The sequence below is a fragment of the Tinamus guttatus genome, unplaced genomic scaffold (assembly GCF_059628265.1).
Source record: "Tinamus guttatus ecotype Peru unplaced genomic scaffold, ASM5962826v1 Tinamus_guttatus_pri_ptg000240l, whole genome shotgun sequence".
Lineage (NCBI taxonomy): Eukaryota > Metazoa > Chordata > Aves > Tinamiformes > Tinamidae > Tinamus > Tinamus guttatus.
In genome coordinates, this window is record NW_028288774.1 from 9,796,853 (window position 1) to 9,820,711 (window position 23,859).

At 38.6% G+C, this 23,859-nt stretch overlaps 1 protein-coding gene across 2 annotated transcripts; it reads right to left on the minus strand.

Moving 5' to 3' along the window:
• Positions 1 to 966: 966 nt before the first annotated feature.
• On the minus strand, positions 967 to 20,939 carry TOLLIP (toll interacting protein). Of its 2 annotated transcripts, XM_088525831.1 has the most exons (7): positions 20,808 to 20,939; positions 14,416 to 14,565; positions 11,640 to 11,822; positions 9,833 to 9,985; positions 9,062 to 9,152; positions 6,902 to 6,922; positions 967 to 2,602 (listed from the first exon to the last, which is right to left on the minus strand). In XM_088525831.1, the coding sequence occupies exons 1-7, from the start codon at positions 20,838 to 20,840 to the stop codon at positions 2,388 to 2,390; spliced, it is 846 nt and encodes a 281-aa protein (XP_088381957.1). In that variant the 5' UTR covers positions 20,841 to 20,939; the 3' UTR covers positions 967 to 2,387. The 2 variants fall into 2 exon arrangements, with proteins under 2 accessions (XP_088381957.1, XP_088381958.1); XM_088525832.1 differs by lacking the exon at positions 6,902 to 6,922.
• Between the last annotated feature and the right edge of the window lie 2,920 nt (positions 20,940 to 23,859).

Consider the following 23,859-nt stretch of genomic DNA (forward strand, 5'->3'; position numbering starts at 1 on the left):
AAGACAAAAATCCCCAGAAAAATAGGTTAGTTTGAATAACATGCTGACATCCATCTACCAGTCATACTGCTCCTACATCTCCCATCTGCAACTCATAACAACTCCTGCTTTGCATAATATTTGCCTAAGACAAACAAACAAACAGTAAAACTCACACAGTTAAGAACGGGAGCTACAGCTCCCTCAGAGGTCTGAAATCCCATTTCCGAATGAACCTGGCTAACCTAACACTCCTCCTCCTCCTGAATGTTCAAAGTGAAATCTGGTGCTCGAAATTCAGTTGCAGTAGGATACCAGCCATTAAGTTCAACCTTGCTTTTATAAAAAGCTGTTATTACAGACCCCAACATTTTAATATAAAAATGTATATATGTACATTTTCCCTGAATTATCCGCCCCTAACAATTCAGGCTATCTATGTAAAAGTCAGAGGAAGGGACTCATCATGCAGATGGAGCACCAAAACCTTTACCAAGATTTGTCCTTTTGGGTGACAAATCACTGTGCTATGAAGATGAAGTCCAAATGCCTCTATATCTATTCAAATCTTACACAGTCATAGAGAAGGGGCAAGAGCAGCTTCTTGATGAACACCTGGCTTGTCTTAGAAAATAAAGATATGGTGACTACAGATAAAACATAGAAACTATACCTCTTTATTGGAAAGCCAATATAGCAAGGTGTACACAGACATTTTAAAACGAAGTTTGAGACAGCAGGGGGATTCAAAACAAAATTTTAAGTCATGCAGTATGAAAAGTCTGCTTTAGAAGATCAGAAACTGGATGATTTTTGATACTGTATTTTAGAAGTTTTAGTATCACTTTTAATCATAAAAAAATAAATATTCATACCAACACTACTTAGAGGCTTCTCGAATATAGTTGGGAAAACTGGCTTTTCAGCAGATAAGAAAAAATATCTTAAGTGTGCAAAACAAAACAAAGCATGGGAAAGAGGAGAATAAGGGTCTATTTTCCTTATTCAAAACCCGGTTTTAAAGTTCTCGTGAATCACTCAAGAGCCTCCATTTCAAATGTACATTCCAACTCTTGAAAATATAAAAGTCTATGGCTATTGTAGAAAGTATTTGAAGTCAAACATTAAAAAGATAAAACAGCAACATTGCACATCACTGGTAAAAATAAACTGGTGCATACCACTTAAAGTGCATTACTTCACCATCTACAAAAACAGACATTGCAGAATTTGTCCAACAGGTAGCAGGTGCCTACTTCAACATTCTGCAGCTCCGAGATGAGCTGATGTCTGAAAAAAATAATACTAACAATAAATATTAGCAACCTCTAACCTCTTCTGAGGTTAAGTAATTCAGATATGTTAGATCCTCTCTCAATTTACTCCTACCTGCATGAAATATATTAAATACAGTAACCATAATCTAACAAGTCACTGGGCAGCTTTAAATACCATTTGAAGATTCCCAAATTGCTAACATTTAGGAGTAAAGAAAGAAGTCTTACAAACACATCAGAGGTTTCTGCTTTTTTTTAAACATAAGACAATACTTCAAATAATTGTTCTTTTTCCAGGTATAAAATCTTTCCATACGCATTCATCCTTTGGAATAAACGTGGGAACGCTAAAGTAGTAATAAGAGTGCAATTAGCTGTAGGAGTACATTAGGGCTTATCCTCTGCTACAGTAATACAGACCGTACAAGTTAGAAATTATCTGTTAAGATTTTACAGATACACAACAGCAATATGACAGAATAAAGCCCTAAACGCACAGCAGATAATACATTGCTTTGGTGCCCAATGACTACGTTGAATGGAAGATGCTCATTACAAATATGAACAGCACAACCCAAGGAATTTAGCTTATTCAATCTACGCTTTTCATCAATGACATTTGACTAGATCATAGCAATAATTAAACATCACAGAACAAGCAGAAGGGCCTTTTTTAATTTCTGGTAGAAACAGGCTGCTTGATGAAACCAAAATACTTTAACAAAGTACCCTAAAAGTTACCCTAAAAAGGAAATCCTCCAAAGAAGAAGTTTTTTCCATCTAACAAATAGTGTATGTCCTGTACTGCATAGAGTTACTTTGCAAGAATTTGTTTTTTGAAAAGGGGAGAGAAAGAAAAAAGCAGCATTAGTTGCCTCCCCAGTCAGAATATAGCCACACTGGGCACAGCTGATAGTAAAATGCTTCAATGCTGTTGTAGAACACACACTAAATTGAAAACAGACTGAAAAAGAAAGATCCAAATGTCCACGGAGAAAGGGAGATACAATCTTTCACATAAGATACGCTAACAGAAAACAGTTAGGAAATTCTTCCTCTAGCTAAATCCCTGGCTTGGCAAGTAAAAATAAAGGTGGCAGCAAGGACGGGGACAGTGCAGGAAGTAGGGATTTATGATTCTTCAGCCATCTGAAGCAAGGAGTTGATAGCTGCATCCTTGTTCCCCCTCTGAGCTTCTAGCACTGAGCGGATTACTTCCCTGTCCATGTTGGGAAACATGTCCTGAATAGATTTCAGGTCTTCTTCATTACAAAGGTGTTGAGGATTGATGGCAGGAGGTGGTATTGCCAGTGGTACCATGCCGGGATTACAGACTGCAGGCATCCCTGAGGACAAACAAGCAGACAAAACCATGAAAGAAAATTAAAGACTTTGAAAAATGAAGTGGCTTATGCCTTTCTCACCCCTAGCCTGCCAATTTCAAAACCCTTTTGAGCACATAACTTCAGAAAAGAGGTTGCAACATTTGTCTCTGGACTGTTGCAGCCAGAAGACCTTTTCCTTAAATGGGTTCTCTGGCCAAGTTGTGATCTGTCCTAGATGCACAGTAATATAGCAACACATGCAGCTCACAATTAGATGCAACCAGAATTAACAAGGCTTATGCTAATCACTAAACAAGCACTAAGGGCATCAGAGATTTATTTTTCTAAACATCCATACCAAACACCCATTGTTAAATGGACCTTATTATATATATGCTGCATTGAACAAGATGCTTTTACACTAGCAGTTTATGCAATTGATACATAGCAATTCAATGAATGTAATCCCTATTGCATTAAAATGAAAGTGTCATTGATCCGGAGCAGTAATTGACCTGCAGATTGGATCGCTTCCTCAAAGAGGATCTATCTGATTCACTCTGCAACTGTACCACAATGAAGCGAGAGTACAACTTCCTTCAACAGCTAAAGGGGGTACATAGTGATTTTCCCTTTTTCTCTGCCAGAAGACAAGTTTCATTGACATTTCTGATAGACTTTGTATTGTTGTGTGAAATTAAAGTACTGTTAGTTTCTAAAATTTCTAAGGTTTGACCAACAAATTAAGAAAAACAAGTTCTAAAATTTATAGGTTTTAGTTTATTTTATAGGTTGCTAATAGGTCAAAGTTTTGTTACCCTCTAGTATTCTATAATTAAGATCAACTTAGACACAAGGTCTTGCACTGTATTTTCTGCAAAAACCTAAAACAAACTGGAAGAAAATGTTACTTTTATGCTGATCATCCTAATTTGTTTTAAATCTTAACATTATGACCTGATACTATGCCAAAAAAAAACCACACACACACAAAACACCCCAACACCCACACCTATACACACAAAGCAAACCCTTTCTTCTCATTGCACTGTTACGATTTATATTCTGCCTTTTATTTAAATTATCTTAGCTATATACACACGCACACACTTCAAGTCCTTCACTTACCTAAATGATACCATAGCTCAAATTATACCATAGCTTCTGCTTCTTTAAAAAATGTATTTCTTACCCCTTTAAGCACTTGATCCTCAAAGGCTTTGCTGACCAACCAATTTAGATATATCATTTAAGGCTCTTTTAATTGGTTAGATCTTTTCCTTTTACTTTCATTACCTATTTTATTGTTTTACCAAAGCAGCTATTTGATAACCTCCAAGACTGCTTATCTACATACACCTACTTTAAACCTAACAGTGTCTTTACAGAGTTCAGTCCACTTTTTTAGCTTTCCTTTTGTGACTTTCATTATTTTTCCTCAAGTTAAATCGAGGATGTACCATCTGAAAAACCACAAATAGGGCAGCTTCAAAATAAGTTTTTTTTTTTTTTGGACAATGTTCTATACATTACTGAGGACTAGATGATAAGCTCCTTTTCTTACAATTGTTAACTGTTCAAAAAAGAACATACTTCTGGTGGCAGGTACCATAATATTAAGCAGACTTAGATCAGACAACTGACACTGTTTTCAAGTGTGCATCTTTACTGTCTTGCCTAAGTGAAAGGATGAGAGCTCTATTTAGGTGATTGAAAGTATTGTCCCTACACTATACCACTTCTATCCAGAAATGACATCTCAAAATTGAGAAAGATGATTCCTCTGCACTTTTTTTTTTTTTTTTTTGAAGCAAAAGGAGAAGTTGGATGCTGTAGGTAATCTAACTAACATGCTGCATCTATTCCAAAAAGATACATATTTAGAGTTAGAAAAACAGCTCCTAGCACCATTTTACTACGCCCACACATTGAAACACCTGTGTTTGCCAGGTCTCATGCATTACCCTCACAACCAAGGTTACTTATGGTCTCTTCCCCAACAGCCTAAAATTTGGCTCCAGAGTTTATGCCATCTGAGCTCTAGCCCCTGGGGTTCTGCCAACACTACAGATGACCTTAACACCTGGTAAATTGTACCATACATGCACCCAGGAGGCAAATGAGTACACAGTCCTCACCAGCACTGCCAAGTGCAACACCCTGCCCACTAATCAGACCCAGCTGCAGTTTGCATTGCCTCTTCTACAGCCTCAACAAGGCCCAGCTCTCTCCCCATAGTTTCCACAAAATCTCACCATATACAAGAGACCAACATATGCAGCATCAGGAAATAAAGCGCATCACAGTATTCCAGAATCACCCAATAGCCGTTTGCCTTTTATCGAAGCCCCCATTCTATTTAGCAGGTTATTAATGTTGTGAAATTACCCAAGTGAATAGGATTTTGTGAAAAAACAGCCTACATTACCTAGGAACTACCCATGCAAGATGCTAGTTTACAACGTTAATCCAAATGAAATATCCAGCTTGCTTCAAGTGCCACAGCAGTCTATGGTAACAACTGGACAAGAAGCTCACTAACAAAGTTCAGGTGCCTTGACAGTGTCAAAATCATTAAGGTCACAACTTCTCACTGCTTCAGACCAAGTAAATTCTGAAACCAGAATTCAATACACAAAGAATTTAAATATTCCTGGTTTCAGAGACATTTCTTTGTAGTATTATTTTTGGTAATGATTTTCAAACTCTTCTCTGCTCTTACAGCTCAAGTATTACTACTTATGCTGTCAACAACTACATTTTACACAAAGAAAATGGAATATCACACTGATTTAATATTTCTATAACAAATTTACAGTTTCTATAACAATTCACAAAACAGCGATGAAGACTTCTTGCATCAGCTTAGAAACTAAATACCATGATTTAATGAGTATGCAATCATTACACAGCTATAAAACTTGAAATTTATTCATGTTCAGTAAGAAGCTGTTTTACATATTGAGGAGCTCATTTCACTGAGAAGTGAAGGCTGAAGGTAAAACACATAAGCAACTTCAATAAACAGCATTGCATACACCTGGGTATTGCTCCCTGCTATGTCCCACAAATCAGAAGAATGGCACAGTGTTTTCCAGTTTGGTGGAATAGCAAACAGGCAGCAGGAGCAGTGACATTCCAGGGCATGAAATGAGTACATACAACAGCAAGTCATCTGAAAGCATCTTGTGACTGCAAGAAGCATTGGCAGAAGCATGAAAGCAGCACAAAAAAAAAAAAAAAAAAAAAAAAAAGCCACAACCTGCATCCCAGGTATTACACTTTTTACTTTATGGTTCAGTCAGGTGCCCTATGTTTAATAGCTTGCATCACTACCATTCTGCTCCTTGTACAGTGCCTTCAAAAATCAGTTTGAGAACCTGGTCAGTACAAATTCTTTCATTTGATGGAAGAAAATTGGGATCACTTGCTTTAAAGATATCAGTAAGACCTAGTGAATGTGTATTTCCCTCACAGAAAATGCTAGAATGTGTGCTATCATTTCAATATTTTAAATGTTGCCTCTTTGTAAACTACTAAATAAAATGAAGTCTATGGGTTCATAGAAAGACTTGCAATTCCATCACTCAATATATTGCAAGAATCATTTGTTTCATTTATGCCATCTTTCTGAAATGCAGATCATAAAGAAAAGACTTCCTCTCAAGATATAATTTTAGAATTTTCTGAACATACTTGATTAAACATCCATAAAAGCCAAGGATGCCTAGTACCTTCTTACAACTCAAAATCAAAGGTGGCATAGTAAAGTGAGAAGGTAAATGCTACTACAGTTTACCTTTGAAGTTCATTCAAATACATGTCAGATGCTTAAGTTGACATGAACGTAAAACAGATTATTACTAGAAGATATATACCAATGAAAACGTTGCTGTTTAGAATAAGAAGGCTCAAAGAATAACAGAAAGCAGTTGACAGGCTACCTTACCGGAACGTCACTGCAGAACCAAAGTCTTCACTTAAGTTTACATTAAAATTTTTCTAGTAGGAAATCAGTATGTATGATCACCTAGAATAGCCCACTAGCACAAAAAGTTTCAAGAAAAAAAAATCAGTACCACATTTTATCCATTAACACCACTATCACAAATTAATTGTAATAGACTGAAACTAGGAGAAGCATTTTGGGACTTGAAGAGACACATTAAACTGCCTTTATTGCGAAACCAGGTGCAGTACCTTGTGATGCAGTGTGCCACAACATTAAAAAAAGGGAAGAGAAAAAAGGCTGTCTGCATGAGTTCATGCAAAAACGGGAGTCAATGAAGATGGGAGTGAGAAAAGAGCTTGGAAACTTACCCAGAGCAAAGTACTCAAGCCCTAAAGACAGGTGAAAATGAAGGGGTGAGGGAAAAGGAGTAAGACATGGGAAAGAGATATTAATCTATATTTTTTTGTTAAATGAACCATTTAGTTTCTAAAAGTCAAAGTTGAGTGAATTTTGGTAGTCAGGTAAGTACTGATTTAACCAGAAATTGAAGGCTGCTAGGCTTCAGTCTCACATTTTCTGTAATACTCTGAACAAGTTTCCGAAGTGTCCTGTTTTTACAGAAATAGCAATTAAAGGATTTTTTTCCAGTGTAAATCAGCCACCAGGTGTTTGTAGTATGGATATTTTATTGCACATAAAGGAACAACATACACCTGTAGCATTCTGAATAAACACCAACATCCCTACAAGCTAACCCATCAAACAGTAGAGCTAAAGGGCCAGTGTACATACACACTACAGGGGGGAAGCTACTGAACTTATATTGAGATCTGAAATCTCACCTGCTTCCTACCTACATCGACTGCTTGCTCTTGCACTATAGGTAGAGTGAAAAAAAAAAAAAAAAAAAAGGCTATTTAAGGTTAATTATGATATATACTGACTTTTGAATAGAAACTGTTACTCATGATCAGAAAAAAATCCAGTTTGGCCTTGATGGCACAACTAAATTCGACTAGAAGTCATTTCATGTTAAAGCTTTTTTTTTTTTTTAATATATATATATATAGTCATTTTCACAAATGACTACTACTGTTCTGCAAAAACACTTCAGTCTTCCACCCTACTTCCATCATAAAGCTTCATACTCTCCATATCGCCCAAACAGCAGAATTAAAATAAACATGTTGTATCTTCATAGAAGGGTGACAGACCAACAGACACACACAAAAAAAAACCTCCCACTACACTGCAGCAGGTAATACCAGCTACTTTTCCCCTTTCAGATGCTTCACCCCATAGGGATGTGATGAACTCACAAGTAAAAAGATACAGCTTCTGATGGGGAGGCAGAAGAGTTATATAGAAGTTGGGCTATATACAAAAATGGAACCACACCTCAGGACATACCCACTAGATGAGTCTAGTCCATTGGCACAAACAAGACTAATCCTGAGAATTAAGCTCTAGAAATAGGAGCACTTTAAAGGAAGCATACGATATGTTTTCACTGAGGAATAAAACAATTTTTTTCCATGCTCTGCTCTACAGTAAGGTTCCACTCCTTAAGTTACTTACCCAGTCTTACACACTTCTGTTCCAAAGGTTTGTTTCCACAGAATTTTCTTAATTTTAATTCCCTGCTGAACTTAAATCTATTTTGTGTCACCTCTTATCATTGTAATTATGCCCCACAAACTGTTATGAGCAGAAAAAAATTCTTAATGTTTCTAGAGTATAACTGTATTTTCCCTAAAAAGTACATACTTTGCTGAACACAACAAAATGGAGTTTGAGTTGTAAATAAAATAGAAACCTTGGACTTGTAAAAACTACAAATAAAAACTTGTAGCTGTTCAAGCTTATTAGCATATTTCAAACTTTCCGTCTTTGATGAAAAAACTTACAAGATCCAGAATTGAAAATATCTTTGCATACAAGCCTAAAACTTGCTTGCATGGGATAAGACAGACCTTATCTGTCTTAAGTCTTTGTGATGTATTTAAGTAACTCCACCCGAGATCCCTAACACTTTTCATCCACTACACTTAATGTAGTATGTGCAGCAAGTATTCAATAAAATTGTTTCAAAGACCACAGAAGAGAAACGCTTCATAATCTATTTAAGCTGCAGTTCTCACAGTCACAGTGCTCTGAAGTCTGGGCAGCTTCACATAGATGAACAGCATATACAATATTAGTGCAGCCTGGCAGATTTACTTAGTTAAAGACTTAACTATAAATGAAAACCAAGTATTTAAAGAAAAAAAGAAAAAGGGGGAGAGAAGGTTTTGAGCTACTTGTTCTAATCCATTTATTCAGACTCCTGCAACTTTTTAGAAGAGGGTACATTTGATCATTCTCCTCCTTCTCACAAAATATATCATAGAGGAAAAAAAAACACCACACACACATGGCTAGATAATTTAGAGCTTCCCTTTATGTTCAAAAATACAGGAGAAATGCGGTAATTATTCTTGCAAAACCCTGACCCAGGTTTCAAAAGTCTTCAAGGAAATAAAACCTACCTGTTATAGGCACATATCCAACTCCTTGCTGGTACACAGTGGGCATCAGGACCACGGGCTGTGGCTGCATCATCATGGCAGCTGGCAAAGACTTGATACAAAAGAGCACGACAGAGTTTAGTACTTCAGGAATACGTATAAGTCACTAAAATATTATTTGCAAAAAGTCACACTGCCAATCAGTAATCCACGCTCCATGATATCTTTATATTACGGGCTAAGCTGTATAAAATATAGTCTCAGGTAAATTAAGTGAACAGCCACCTTTTATTTGAGAATTAATTTGCATGCAACTCAGTAGAATTACATCATACCAAATCAGTCTTTTGCAACAGTTCTTTGCTAAAATTGGCTATTCAAGTTTCACACTACCGAATCTCAATCGAATGCATTTAAGAGATGGTTATATCAGTTTGCATACCTTGCTCTTCTGAAATGAGTATAGGACACTCACTGAAATATTTAAACAAAGCCTGAATTTTAATAAAAGCAGTGCACTGCTTCCAGTAGCAAGTTTAAGTTCGAATTTATTTTTCAGCTTCAAAAGCATTTTGAACAGAAATATCAATTTAACTCCTTTTAGAACCCAATTTCTGTTCAGATTGTTCTTGGAAAATATTAAAAGGTGATATCCTATGTACATAATAGTCACTGGTTACAGACAGTTTTAAAGGTTATCCCAGGAGAAGGGAGCACTGTGATCAAAGGAATAGCTACTCAGATGTGGGGCAGTGTGTGAATTTCAAACAGCAGAGAAGAGCATACACTTACCGTGTATGACATAACCAGATTGATCATTCCTTCCTTGTCATCACCCTGCCTTCCACTCAGGCTATACCATTCATCCTCCACATTTCCTTGCTTCAGAGACTCTGGAATTGTAATGTGTGTCCAAGCAATGCGGTCATCCATTGAAAAGGCCCTCTGGAGTGTATTTAAATAAAATTTATCAAGTTAATTATCCTCATAAAATATTATTGACTAGTATCCCCTTAAGTTTTACACAATTTTTAAATCATTCCTTTTGATAGAACTAAAGCACCAGAGATCATTTTAGCCACCACCATCTTCCCACCAGGGACAAAGGTTTTTACCTTAAGTAGGACTATAGATTGAACACAGGTAGTTTGTTAAAAAAATAAAAGGAAATCCATTTCTAAAAATACAACATATCATCAACACATCTGTGTGAATTTAGTGACATCACCTTAGAGGAGGCTGAACACTGAACAGCCTGAACGCTCTCTGTTGTCTCACTGCTATACTGCTATTTACCTGTTTACCTGCGCACGTTGTATGTTTGATGCCACTGCCTATTATCACTGTTTAGTTCACAGGAGCCCTAACTACAATGTTCCAAAATGAAACTTTGAATAGTGTATTCCATGCTGTTAAAACTTGAGGTTTCCCAAAGATACAGTCCATTTCAGTCAATACATCAGGATAGCATTGTATAGTACTTAATTCTGGGGCTATGCTAAAAGAAAAATAGCTAGATTCCATTAATCTAGTTTAAATGTTTCTAGCAGTTGAAGGCATCAGAGAGCAGGCTAATTAAAGGATCGGGAAGTTGCTGCTAATTTTTCATATTTTTATATGAATATTTTCCAAAAATAAAAAACATTTAAAAGAATAAACCATTTCTTACTACTGGGCACATTCTAATGAGATTTACACATGTCAAAAAGTAATGTTACAGACTGGCTTGGCTATATCAATATACACCTCCTCAGATAGGTAGACATGGCAAGGCTATGAGATTTTACTTTTCCCAATGACACTAGAATATAGGAACACAATTCACTTCAAGATTAAGGAAAGTAGATTCTCTTGTCTAGCCTGAAAAAGAAGCTTGACCAATTACAGCATTTTTAACTTGAATGCATAGATATGCTAAAAAAATCCACAAGAAAGCTGAATCTAAAAGAAGTAATAAAAAACCAATACAGGAAGGACAGTTTCAGGAGAAGAGTGCCTAAACTGAGTTCATAAGTATTAACACATTCACAAGCCCAGAAGATAAATATACAAATATATATATATATATATATGCATATATAGAGAGAGAAAGAGAAAGCATCAAGTTAACCAAAGCTCTTAGACACACACATTTATTCTGAAGTACATTTAATATGAAATAATTAGATATGTACTGTTTCCATCCTATGAATTCATCTATTTGGCTGCAATTTGCATATATTGTAAGATAGTTGCTGGCAAAAGCTGTAGCCTAAGGAATAACACTTAACTTCAACAGATTTATGCAAGAGTATCTTGGACAAGTGAAGGTACAACTTCAAGGACAGTTACAGCACAGCAGCAACCTTGCTGGATGCTGACTAGCCCATATCAGCCAAGGGAAAAGCAGCTCTCCTGACATTCTTGGAGACAGAGTAAAGCCTTATGCACTGCAGCTCTTAGGACTCTGAAAAAAATTGCCTCATCTCCCAGAGAGCAAACAGGAAATAGCCTTTGGTAACTCAATCCCATACTGCAGACTCCACCCACCCAAACCTCCGCCCAAATTCAAGATGGGGGAGGAAGAGAAGGGGAAGGGGGGAAAAAAAGCCTTTCTGACCTCATCAAATATCTCTAGATAAAACGAGTCCACACCCGGGGGAACAGTGCACTGAATAACTTTGTTCCAGCGAGGGTTCTTGGCTCCATTATGCGCTGTGGGAGTTTCATATACAGCATAGCCCAACCGTATTCGGCAATATGGATCCATGCGGGTCATTCCATAGTTCTTTGCTAGTTTTGCCTGGGGAGATGAGAAGAAAAGCAAGCCTTAAATGCAAGCCTTAATTTACATTAACTTTAATTCACCAAAAAAAAAAAAACATTGAGCAAAGGACTATGTTCACATATGACATGGACAGAAAACACCCTCAAGAAAATCAGCACTGAATAAAAGAAGTCAGGGACGCAATTAAAGATCATTGAAAAGAGCTTCTCTTTCCAAAGTCTGCTGTAGAATATGCACTTCCATTATAAATAGGTAAATATATGATTACAACAAAAATAGTCATGTAGATTCATTTTTTTCTCTAGTAATTTGCTCTTTAATATATTACCATAAACTTAATGCAATAGGCAGACTGCCCCATTTCACTCAAGTACTTCTAACAGATGAAACAAAACCAATAGCTTCATGAGTATCACACAATGTTCACATTGCTAAAACAGTTCAATTCAGATAAGATTTAGTTGCTTATAGTTTTCAGAGATAGTAGACATTTTGTCATTACTTCAGTGTGCCATTCAGTACCTTATAAAGCAAATTAAGTTCTATAAACACATGTACTACGCAAAATCAGTATGCTTATAACAACAGATTTTGCTATAAATACAGGAATAGAATGAAACAGTTCTTACAGGATGACAGTCCTTACAAGAACATTGAGTAAAAATGAAAAAAAGGAAAAAAAAAGGCAGTAAATGACCTTCTCAACCTTTTTTGATCTTCTACTAGTTTTAGCAGCAGGACTAGTGCATGCTTTTCATATACTTAATCATCAACTGTTTAAATAAAACCACTAGGCTTGATGTGTTTTCTTGTCTGCACAGCAATACAAGAATAAGGGAGGACTGACCTAATAATGACAGTCCATCAGTCCAAACAAGAATCACAGAATGGTTGAGGTTGGAAGGGACCTCTAAAGATCACCTAGTCCAAACCCCTTCCTCCACCAGAGACACCTAGGGTATGATGCACAGGGTGGCATCCAGGTGGGTTTTGAAGATCTCCAGAGAAAGAGACTCCACAACCTCTCTGAGCTGCCTGTTCCAGTGCTTTACCCTCCCAGGAAAGTTCTTCCTCAAATGGAGATGGAACTTCCTGTGTTTCAATTTGTATCCATTATCCCTTGCCCTCTCACTAGCCACCACCAAGCAGAGTTTGACCCCATCCTCTTCACATTCTCCCCTCAGGTATTTATACCTATTGATCAGATCTCCTTTCAATATTCTTTTCTCCAAGTTAAACAGGCCCAGCTTGCTTAGTCTTTCGTGACTTTTTACAGAACACTAAAAGTGAGATGAAACTCTTGAACACTGTACCATCTTATCAACTCCTTCCAGAAGTTCTGCAACCTAGGCTGACCACATCAACATCCTACATGGAAAAGTACTTTGAGCTGTCCAAGAAAATAGTGAAAGATGAAACACCTATAAACTAGAAACTAAGAGTTAACGGAGATATATATGTTATTTGATAAACATTAATTTTCTTTTACATCGGAGGTTTAACTTGGATCATATATTACTAGTTTTTTCAGGGAAAAAAAAAAAAAACACTTTTATTAAATCTGCTTCCACCATGCTCTAAAAGCAGTAACATTTTTCTGCTTTTCAGAAATGCAGAACGAGCTCCACATTCAATAGATAATCTCTGAACAGAGACTAGGAAACTGGTCAGAACTTGAGCAAGAGCTGCAACCAAATGCAACATACCAGTTCCAGTGCCTAGACCTCAGATGTAAAACTCTGCAAGAAGTGTCACTCCCAGTTTTCAAAGGCATATTGATCGAGAAAGTGTAAACTGGCCAGTGAAGAACCTAGAAAGGAAAGACTGGTGCCTCTTTTCCCAAGAGGCTCTCCAGTTTCTCATTGGTAAGAATATCATGGAACCTGTAACCATAACTACAGTATTGCAGGCTTGGCATTAGCTTTATGGCTAAATGCATCTTCAGTATGTTTCTAGAGAAAAAAAATAAAATTTAATTTGCAAATTGATGAAGTGTGTTCAGTTAATATGAAGGACATCTAGTGAGCTAGTTTTGATAAAGAATTGTGTTAATGCAGATAAGTTTTAAAACCTGAAATCTTATACTTAATGAAGGCAATAATACAGTGCTGCAAAGAGATCAAACAAAGATAATGAGGCAAAAATGAGAAAATAAAGAGCTGGGACTACGCATTTGTGATTAATGGGAAAGTCTGCAGAAAGCACTTGGGGAGGAACACACAAGGCATTAATGAAATAGTGATGGAGAAGCAGCCACTTAAGGAATACAGAGGACAACTACAGTTTCCTACAGTATCTAATACTCTCAAAAATTGCCAATGTCCTCCCACATTAAATATTTTTGCTGAAAATCTTTTCAGAAGTTAGAGAAACTGTGCCTTGAATTACTTTAATCACATGCTAAAATAGTTAGGCTTTCAGGAAATTGTCTAAGATATAGCTATGAAACAGGACACAGACGTACAGAAGCACTAAACTAGAAAAACTTTAAAAACTACTCATTCCTTTTACACAGGTAGTTTAGTAACTCAAATTACAACACATTTATTTTGTGGCCACTGATGAAGAAAGATTGAATCCTGCATTACAGAGATATTAAAATTTATACCTGTACTATTGTAATGCTGAGTCTCCCAACTGTACCCATTGGTCCTCCATACTGTAGCTGCTGAGCTGCCTGGGCATCCAGTTGGATTTGCTGTTGCTGCTGGGTTGGGGTGATGCGAAGAAAATCCTGGGGTAGTTCACCAACATATACCTTAAAGAAAGAAATACAAAATGAAAAAACAAACAAAAACAACACAACCCCATAAAACACACTTCCAACTTGTACCTTTACCTTCATAACAAATGAGAATATAAATCAAAGAAGTTTAGCAAATATTCAGCAGAATTTTACTTCAGATTTGACGGCACGAACCATCAGTTAAATAAATGACAAAAATCCAACTCAAAAAAAATTCTCCTGCTCACTTTCAAAAATATTAAACTCCAACACAAACCTCAAAAACAAAGGACATACATAGTCTGGGCTGCTCTGCAACTGAACTTTTAGCTACTTAATACAAAAAAAAAAAAAAAAAAATCAGAATTACCAAGTTTCAAAAGCCCTTCCACATAAGACATCTGATGTCAGACATTTCTTCCATTTGTCCATTATTCACATTGCCTGTTCTCTGTATCAGAAGACTTAAAGAGAAGTCCACTATGCTTTTATCCATCATTAAAGCCTGACGTTCAGTGAAGTTTCCACTAATTTTACCTTAACACATGCCTGCGTACCTTAGTGTAGAACTTGAGTCACATTTTTAATACAAGTGGTACAATGTAACATTTGAAAAGGTGGACTTCACAGTCTTCAAGACAGTTAATAAAAAAGGTCTCCTATAAGCCAAATCCTTCAATGCAAGATGCTTGCAGTGTTTTAACTTGAAATGTATTAGTGCAACTATCTTACCAATTTTGGGATAGAATTCTATCACATCCAAAACAGTAATACTGTAATCCCAAGCCTGGTTACCATAAGAATGAACCATAAAGAAAAAAGTAGAAAAAAAAAAAAAAAAACTTAAGGGGAATTACGTCGCAGGGACATGTGTGAATCAGCAGTCACAATATATTTTATGTTAAGGTGGAAGAGGGAAAGTTTCTACTCTTAACTTGTCAAATATTTACTGGAGAAGCCATTTCTAAATTTAAAATGCTCACTGTATACAACCAATAATACATCTAAACGGAATCTTCACATTAAAATAATGTATTAGGATAGTAAATTTTAAATATATAACAAAATAGCACAGAATGTTTATTATTAAGCTGTACTCACTTGCGTTGCCTACAGAGATGCTTGTGTTTAATACTGAACTTCCCACTCCATCAATACAAGGTTTACTCTCAAAACAAAAATAGTGTAATTTATTATGTTGCTATCCCAGGCAAGATTACTCAATTGCATATCCTGCAAATACACGTCTATAGAACACCACACTTTAATAGGTTAGAAGGCCCCAGGGACATAGCTTTTGAAGATTACACAACACTCATACGCTAAGATTGCATCTTGAAGACAGCAACAGTCACATGAAATGTGATTTGGCAAGAGCTGTAGCTTCTGAGGGCCTCAGGGAACCTGTTAACAGATGTTACAGATCAGAAAGGAAGTTTACCAAAAAAGAAAGAGCAGCATCTACTTGCTTGTAAGAGGTAGGGGAGAGAAGGGTGGGGAAGAGGGAACCACTTTTACTTCAGTGCTGTAGAAATCTTGTACGTCTTCAACCTAGCAGATTGAAGTCCCCTTTGAAAGTATGTAACTGACAATACCCATTAGGTACACAGATGCCAGCAAAGCAAAGCACTCGCTTCTATGCTTAAGTAAATTACTTCTTTCTTCAAACATTCGACTCCCATTTGATGGAGCATCACTTCTCACTGAAGGTATTCACTGTGCACCAGAAATGCACTATTTGTGCATTTGAAAGATCTTTCAAAGGACAGACTAGAAAACTATAAACAATATTCTTTACCGCCAACATGCAACTTGAACATTGTCTTCTTACAACCAAATTCAACATCTGGATTCTTCATAAAAGTTTACTTCCCTAAGTGAAGGATTTGAATAGCTTTTTATTTGTAAGTTTACTTATACAAATACACATTGGTTAATAACACTTCGATATGTGATCAACTTATGTAAATTAATCAAATCCTAGCTGACAGATAAGCTTTCTTCTGGTCTGTAATACACTCACCTATAAATATTTATATACATTGAGCTACTGATTCTCCAGTAATGTCCAGTATGACAAAGCCAAGCAAATGCTTATCTCCCAGAGGGTCAAGGGAAGTCCTTAGAAAAAAATGTCCAGCAAATGCCAGATGTTGTAAGACCTCATTTATAACATGGTGTAGAATTCTGGTCACCTACTTTCAAGCAGAGGAAGATTAAAAAAAAAAAAAAGTCATTTGGACTAAATCAGGCACAATCCTTCCTGGATAATCACAGAATTGTGGAATGTTTTGCAGTATCAAGCTAGAAACGTATAAATTATTTTTTTTTCACACTCAAGACAGCAACCACATGCTCCTAATAGCACCTTAAATAAAAAAAAAAAAAAGTGGGAAAGAAATGAGCACAGAGATGGAAAAGACCAAGCTAAAAGACAGTGCCAATATTCAAAGACAACTTATTTAAATTAGGTTGGAAGTTAGGGAAGGTCTGGTAACAATCTTCTTTAGAACATAGTGGGGGAAAAAAACAGAAGTTATTTGCAAATACTGTGTGTATACATATAAATACATATATATATATATATATATATAAAAGTATATGTGTGTTTGCATTTAGAAAAAAAATGAAATGATACCTGAGCTAGCAAGGCAATGGCACAGCAGGTTCACGCAAAAACCCTTCACTTCCAGGAAGTCTCAAAGTTGGAGACACTACTAATACCAAGAGCCCGCATCATGGGCTCCATAGGAGGCATCATTTCCATAGGAAAAACTGATGGCACCACTCTTACAACAACCTTCTCTTGCGCTCTGGAAGCCAGTTTCTCAGGAAGAATAGGATAGCTTATTTTGTCTCAGACATCTTATGGTCACTGAAAAACTCAATTCATTCATGATGGTCTTTAAAACGTACCCAGAAACAGAAAACAGTGTAGCTTTCAGAAAATTAAATCCTGAAAGATCAGGATAGTAAATGCCTTCAAAACTAAGAAGGGGGAAGACGACACACACTTCCATGCCAAGCATTCACCTTGGACAGGAGTCCAATACACATAAGTCCTGATGATGTCTTCAGTAAAATATCTAGCAGAAGTGTTTCATATAGAAAAACAAGCATAAATAGGCATTAAATTCTTATGAGGATTATCTACAGATTCTATACTGGTGAGATAAATAGTTGTGGGCAAGCTTTTTATTTGTAAAGAAAATTCTAATTCCCTCTTCCAATCATTTAAAAGTAGACAAATAGCTGCAAATTACCAACTCTGAATCAAAAATACCTATTTGCATAACCAGACTCAAAGGCTAACCTCAGTTTTTGCTTTTAAAGGAGAACCTCGTGACAAGGTTCTATCATGACTCTACTCAATATCTAGTTTGCAATAGATATACTTCATATACTATATACTACCATCTTAACATTTAAGGAAGAATACATGTCATTCACTCCCCATTCAGTGAATATCTTACTCCCTCAGCTTTTTTCAAAAAACTTTTGAAATCCAAATTGATTGCCATGCTATGTCTTTCTGTCTTTTTCACCTCCAAAAAATCAGAATTAATATGCAGCTGCATTCTAAAAACAAAACAGCTAACAAAATACTCAATTGTATTCAGAACTATTAATAGAATTTCAGAGACAGAGCTTTGCATTAGAAAATGTTCCCAAGACAACATAACCCTTAATGATACCATACAATATAAACATGAATAATTGCTTTGTCACCTTTGGTCAGGCAAAAAAAGGAAACAAATCAAAACACACACAAAAATCACCATGATTTGGAGTACGTCAAACCAAAACTTTGAGCAAAAGATTTATGCAGCTAAATTATAATACTGGGACAAGAACAAAGAAGTAAACAAATATATCCTGCCCATTGAATGATTTCCGATAATCAAAATAATTATCAGGAAAAAAAATCACCAGAGCAGAAATCTGATTAGCTCCAGAATGCACTTCATCTAATTTTAAAGGATGTGACATATTTGCTAGCACAGTGAATAATCAAGAGGATCAATTTTGGATGTGCTTGGCTAAATAAGAAATCAGAGAAGCACAGTTTCAGTCCTCAGACCTGGAGCCCAATTGGAATAGTCTCAAAATGTATCATTTAGTAGCCATTACGTATTCAGCCGTAGTTTTCAGATGTCAAAAGCTGTTGCTTTAAAAATACCATACAACAGGACATCATGCTAATTCCCTACCTTTACGACAAACAGCTACGGAAATCTTTATTCTGGCAGAATGTTTACCATCCAGATACAGAAGGAATTCTAGTTCCTTAACAACAAACCAGAAGTTCTGATTAGTTACCAAATAAGAAGAGCTGAAAACTAGAAATCAGTTTACAAACAATGTTGGTAAAAAGTACCACAGCGTATTTTTATTTTCTTCTTTGCTGGAGAGAACTTTAAGTATTTTCTTGTTCACTTAAACAGAAAGGGACAGGAGTATCATTTTCTGCAACACTAAGGAGAAACTATTTTTTTTGGTCCTTTAGCACCATTTAGTGGTTATTCATTTGAAATGCAGTCATATATAGAAACAAGTAGAACTGCATCTTCCGCTCTAGGGAAAGATCAGGAAAGGCAAGTACGTGCTAAATGAGCAGTCTCACCTTCAAATGGCAGCCAAGACTTGCAGGATTTAGTATTCATTTGGAGACATGCAAACCTCTGAAGTGGTGAGCACCAATGAGAATAGCATGCACAATATTAGGAGAACATAAAGGAAGAAAAAATGGTGAGTGCTGAAATTTTACAAAATAAATCACCATGTACCTTTCATTTTACCAGGCCTAAATCAATCTTAAGTATTTTCAAAAATTACACAGGACTACCCAGGCAATTCTAAAAGAGAATGACTTCTAGAAGCATATTCAAAACATTCCTTTAAAACACTTGAGGCATTCCAGACAGGTATCATTTTCAAACTATAGCCAGTTCAAAGAAAATTCTCACTAAACTCTCAACCCAACAAGAAAATTTCACTAAACTACAGCAAGTACAAGATGTTGATCATCAGGGTGGGCACATCGACATTTAGCAGGCAAGCAATACTTTCCCCAGAAGGAAAGATCATTCCTGCGGAGATAGGAACATGTGGACAATTTCATCTCTCTGTACATCAGAGCTTCAATTAGGGCTCCTGCTCCAGCTGTAGCCAAATGTGTTGCAGAAAGATTCTATCACTGAAGAGCAGGCAAACAAGGCATTTTAAGGAATTATACTAACGATCGAAGAATCTCACTACCATGAGATAACATCAGACACAGGCGCAGCTTTTCCAGATTAGCAATTCACTAACTTGCTCCTCTGGCCTTTCAGCAAGGCTGCATGGAAGATAATAATTAGAAGAACAGTTTTCTCAGGAATAATAATATTTTAAGGTTTTTGTTTGTTTTAATACTATTTCACCAGCAGGGCAACTACATATTGGGTCATTACTAGTGGAGACTCCCAGAAAAAGAGGGCAGATTGAAACTGCAGGTCAGTGGAAGACAGGTGTTACAACCGCAGGATTACACCTCACATCTGCAGTAAAACATCCTGGAACAGGGGAATATTATTCCAAGGCCTAAATAAACTGTAAGAATTCCCAATAAGCCACTAGCACAAGCTCCCAGAAGATTGCAAAGCTGGTTTTAAAGCTGCTCAGCTCCTCCACCCCTCGGCTGCAAGCTATCACCACACATGTCTCTCAGCATCTTCCTTCTCCTTCTAGCTTTTCGTTGTCAACGCGTGAGGGCAATTTCAAACACAGCCGTGTGAAACTGCACAGCCCACCCATGCGACTAGAAAGCTCTGCTCCACTTTTAAGAGAAGGTTTGGCTCCACTTCAGTTTAAGCGACTCCCTTCTTTGTGGGGAAGGACAAAGAGCAGGCAGGACAGCCTCTCTCCAATGCCCATATGCACAGCTAGGACGTTCCCATAACCCAAAACCTCTTCCCAAGGCGGGCGGCTGGCAGGACGGACAGACTTTACCCCCGCGCACACCCGGCACTGGCACGGCAGGCTCCAGAGGCTCTTCCTCTCGCCAGCAGCCCCGGGAGGAGGGGACAGCAGTAAGCAGGATGAGTCACCGCCGCCCTGCGGCCCACCGGCAGCAGTCGTGCCTCGGACGAGGGCGGCAAAGGCCGAGGCCCAGCAGGGTCCAAGCCAGGCCTCAACGGCCCGGCGCGCCCGTGAGGTTAAGCGGATAAAGCCTCCTTCCCCCAGCCCCAACGGCGACTTTCTCAGCCGCAAGGGTCCCGCGCGGCCGCGCTTACCGGGCCCCGCTGCGTAGTGACAGTGGTCGCCATAGCGCCTCCGCCGAGCCGAGAGCCTTCCTGCTGCCCCGCCAGGCTGCCTCCGCAACCGCCACCGCTCCAACGGCCGCCGCCAACCGTCACGCAGCGCGAGGCCCCCGTGTCAGCTGACCCCGGCCGCGCACCGCCCCTTCCCCCCCGGCCGCGCGCCGCCCCCGCCCCTTCTGGTGGTTTCCAGAGGCACTGCGCGCGCCGCGCGCATGCGCCCGAGAGCCAGCGGCCCCGCAGGAGAGCGACCCCTCCACGCGCAGGCGCCCGCCGCCCGAGCGGGGGGAGAGGAGGGCGAGCGAGCCCCTCCTGCCGCGCATGCGCCCTGCGGCGCTGCGCCCTCCGCAAGGGGCGGGGCGGCGGCGCGGCCGCGGGGGGGCGCTGCGGCGCCGGCGGGAGCGGCGGCGCGGGGCGGGGAGGGGTGGGGGTGGCGGGGGGGCGCTGGCTCATGGCGGCCGCGGCGGGGCCTGCGGGGGCGGCGGGGCGGGGCGGGGCGGGGGGGCGCTGGCTCATGGCGGCCGCGGCGGGGCCTGCGGGGGCGGCGCTGGCTCATGGCGGTGCGGCCTTCCCCTGCGGCTGCCCGCGGGCGGGCAGGAAAACAGGCTTCGGCGGTTTTTTTTTTTTTTTTTTTTTACTATATTTTTTTTTGTCTGGCCTCTGGGTGGCCGGCCCAGTTTTAGCCGTTTTTACCCAAGGTCAGCGCGTGACCTGTTTTGGTTTGCCGCTCGCGCAAGCGCGGCCTTCTCCAGAACACAGGCAGCTTTAATGTTCACCCGAGTGCTGTGGTGGGAGATGACGATTTGCTCATTTCAAAGCCTATTTAAATAACTGTTTCCTGTTGTTGGGATCTGCTGCACAGCTTTCGCTGTTAATTAAAATTCTGGTGCAGATTTCAGCAGCTGGAAATAGAACAGTGCAATTTGGAACGCTCCAAATATAGCAATTTTTTTTTTCATTTTAACAGTAACTTCTGACTGTAGTGGGAAGGGCCTGCTCATCTTTCTACTGGTGTCTCGATGCTCAGAAAAATGAGTACTACAGGATGTAGTTGATTAGGAGCCATTGAGAAAGTGGAGTTGACGCCAGCCACAAGTCAAGCAGGCAGCAGAAGAGAAAAGCTGTAATGGTCTCTGATGTGGCCACGTCAACCTGCAGAACTGTGGGCTGCAAATAAAAGTCAAATAAAGCAAATAATCCTTCCCTTGCTCCTGCCACAAGTAAAGAAGCCGAAGCAGAAAATACGCACTTGTGGTTTTTCAAAAAGGCTGACTTTGCCTTTTTTTTTTTTTCTTTCTGATTTAGAAGGTCAGCTGTTCCAGACTAAGGCCATGGGTCACTGAGACCCCAGCAAGCTCTTACTCGTATTCTGAGTATGCCAGCGTAGACATGTTCGTGGGAGAGAAGTGCTTATTTGCTTGGAAGAAGATAAAGGGACCTGATTTTTTCATTGCCTTTTTTTTCTCTTGTGCGGACCTTGCAGCAGAGATAGTGCAGTACAAGAACGGGCAATGCAATGTAGAATTGAGCCAAGTGATTATAGTGTAAGAACACCATATGTTACAATGTCAGATGTGCAGCTTATTGGTACAAACTTTACTGATGCAGTTATGTCAGTTTATATCAACTGTTGGGTTGGTATAGCCTCTTTTAGTAGTTTAAAAAAATAGACATTACTTCCCTAAATTCTTTGCACTGTTAAACTACATAAGTGCAAGAAAGTTTCAATGATTAAATGACAGAAGTCTTTTGAACCAGTATGGTTAAAATGATACGTATATATATATATGTATATATATATATATGAAAGGGAGGGAAGAAAATCAGTGTTTATTGTCATAATTACATAATATTGTCATGAAGACAGGTTGGAGGGAAACAATGCACAAAATTCCACAAGCTAGGAAATTGTAACTACTTGTGGCTTATTTACTTACCTGTGTATCCTTATAACTAAAGAGACCTGGGATAGTCACAAGAATTTCAGAGATTAGACATGAGATAACATCATCATCATCTCTGTGATATTTATTTCAACGGAAATAAAAGAGGTAGTGATGTTAATTTAGAGATTCTTGAGATTTGTATAGATTTTTATTCCTCACGCATAGGATTTGCAGTGACCACAGTGAACCTTGTACATTCTTAACTACCACCATTTTCTAAGTGCATCTTTTTATTTTTTTTTAATTATTCTTCCCAGGAAATAAACTCCCCCCCGCCCCAAACACATAGAGTCTAGTCACTTTAACTTAATCACCTTTTTAAATCTGTAAACAGAAAAGGATCTGTTGTTGAACGAGTTCTCTAGGTTAAGTTATTCTTCTGAAGGGGCGCTGAAAGCTGTACAGAAACCCCCGCTTTGCCATCTGGTGGACGTCCCCAAGAACAGCAAGTACCGTCCATCAGCAGGGACAGGTGTTCTCGGTTCCCCAAGTGCCTATCACTACAAATGGGAAGCACTGGTGCACAAACATGAGGCAAGGCATCTGATGTGGATCTCGCAATTAAAGGGGGAAATATAAGCCACGGGAAAGGTGGGGGAACAAAAGTCATAAAACCTTGCTACTTGGAACATATGGGCATCATTTAGAAAAAAGTTCAAAGGTAATTAAAGAAGCTGTAATGACAATAAATTACATTTATCTTGTAATAAAAAAAATTGAAACATCATTTTCTCCCATATCTTTCATTCTGATTCCTGGTCTCTCTTCTGTCCTTTTCAGTTCATCCATCCATAGTTTCTCCTTCCCAAATCACTTTTTTTAAACAGATTTGTCATAAGTGCCTTACCCAAAGGTCTACTTTGACTTTTCTGTTCCTGTCCCTCACAACCCTTATCTCCTTGTTCCTAGTCAGCCTGGCTGGATGTGTTTCTGAGCTCTGTGTGTGCTGCTTTGCTAATATTAGGACAAGTGCCACAGATATGTTACCTTCACTGAAACCATTACCTGGTGGGGTCGTTAATGTGGTTTACTCTCTATAACCAGCAGCCTATGTTTATGAAATTCTTAAAAGCTTAATATCT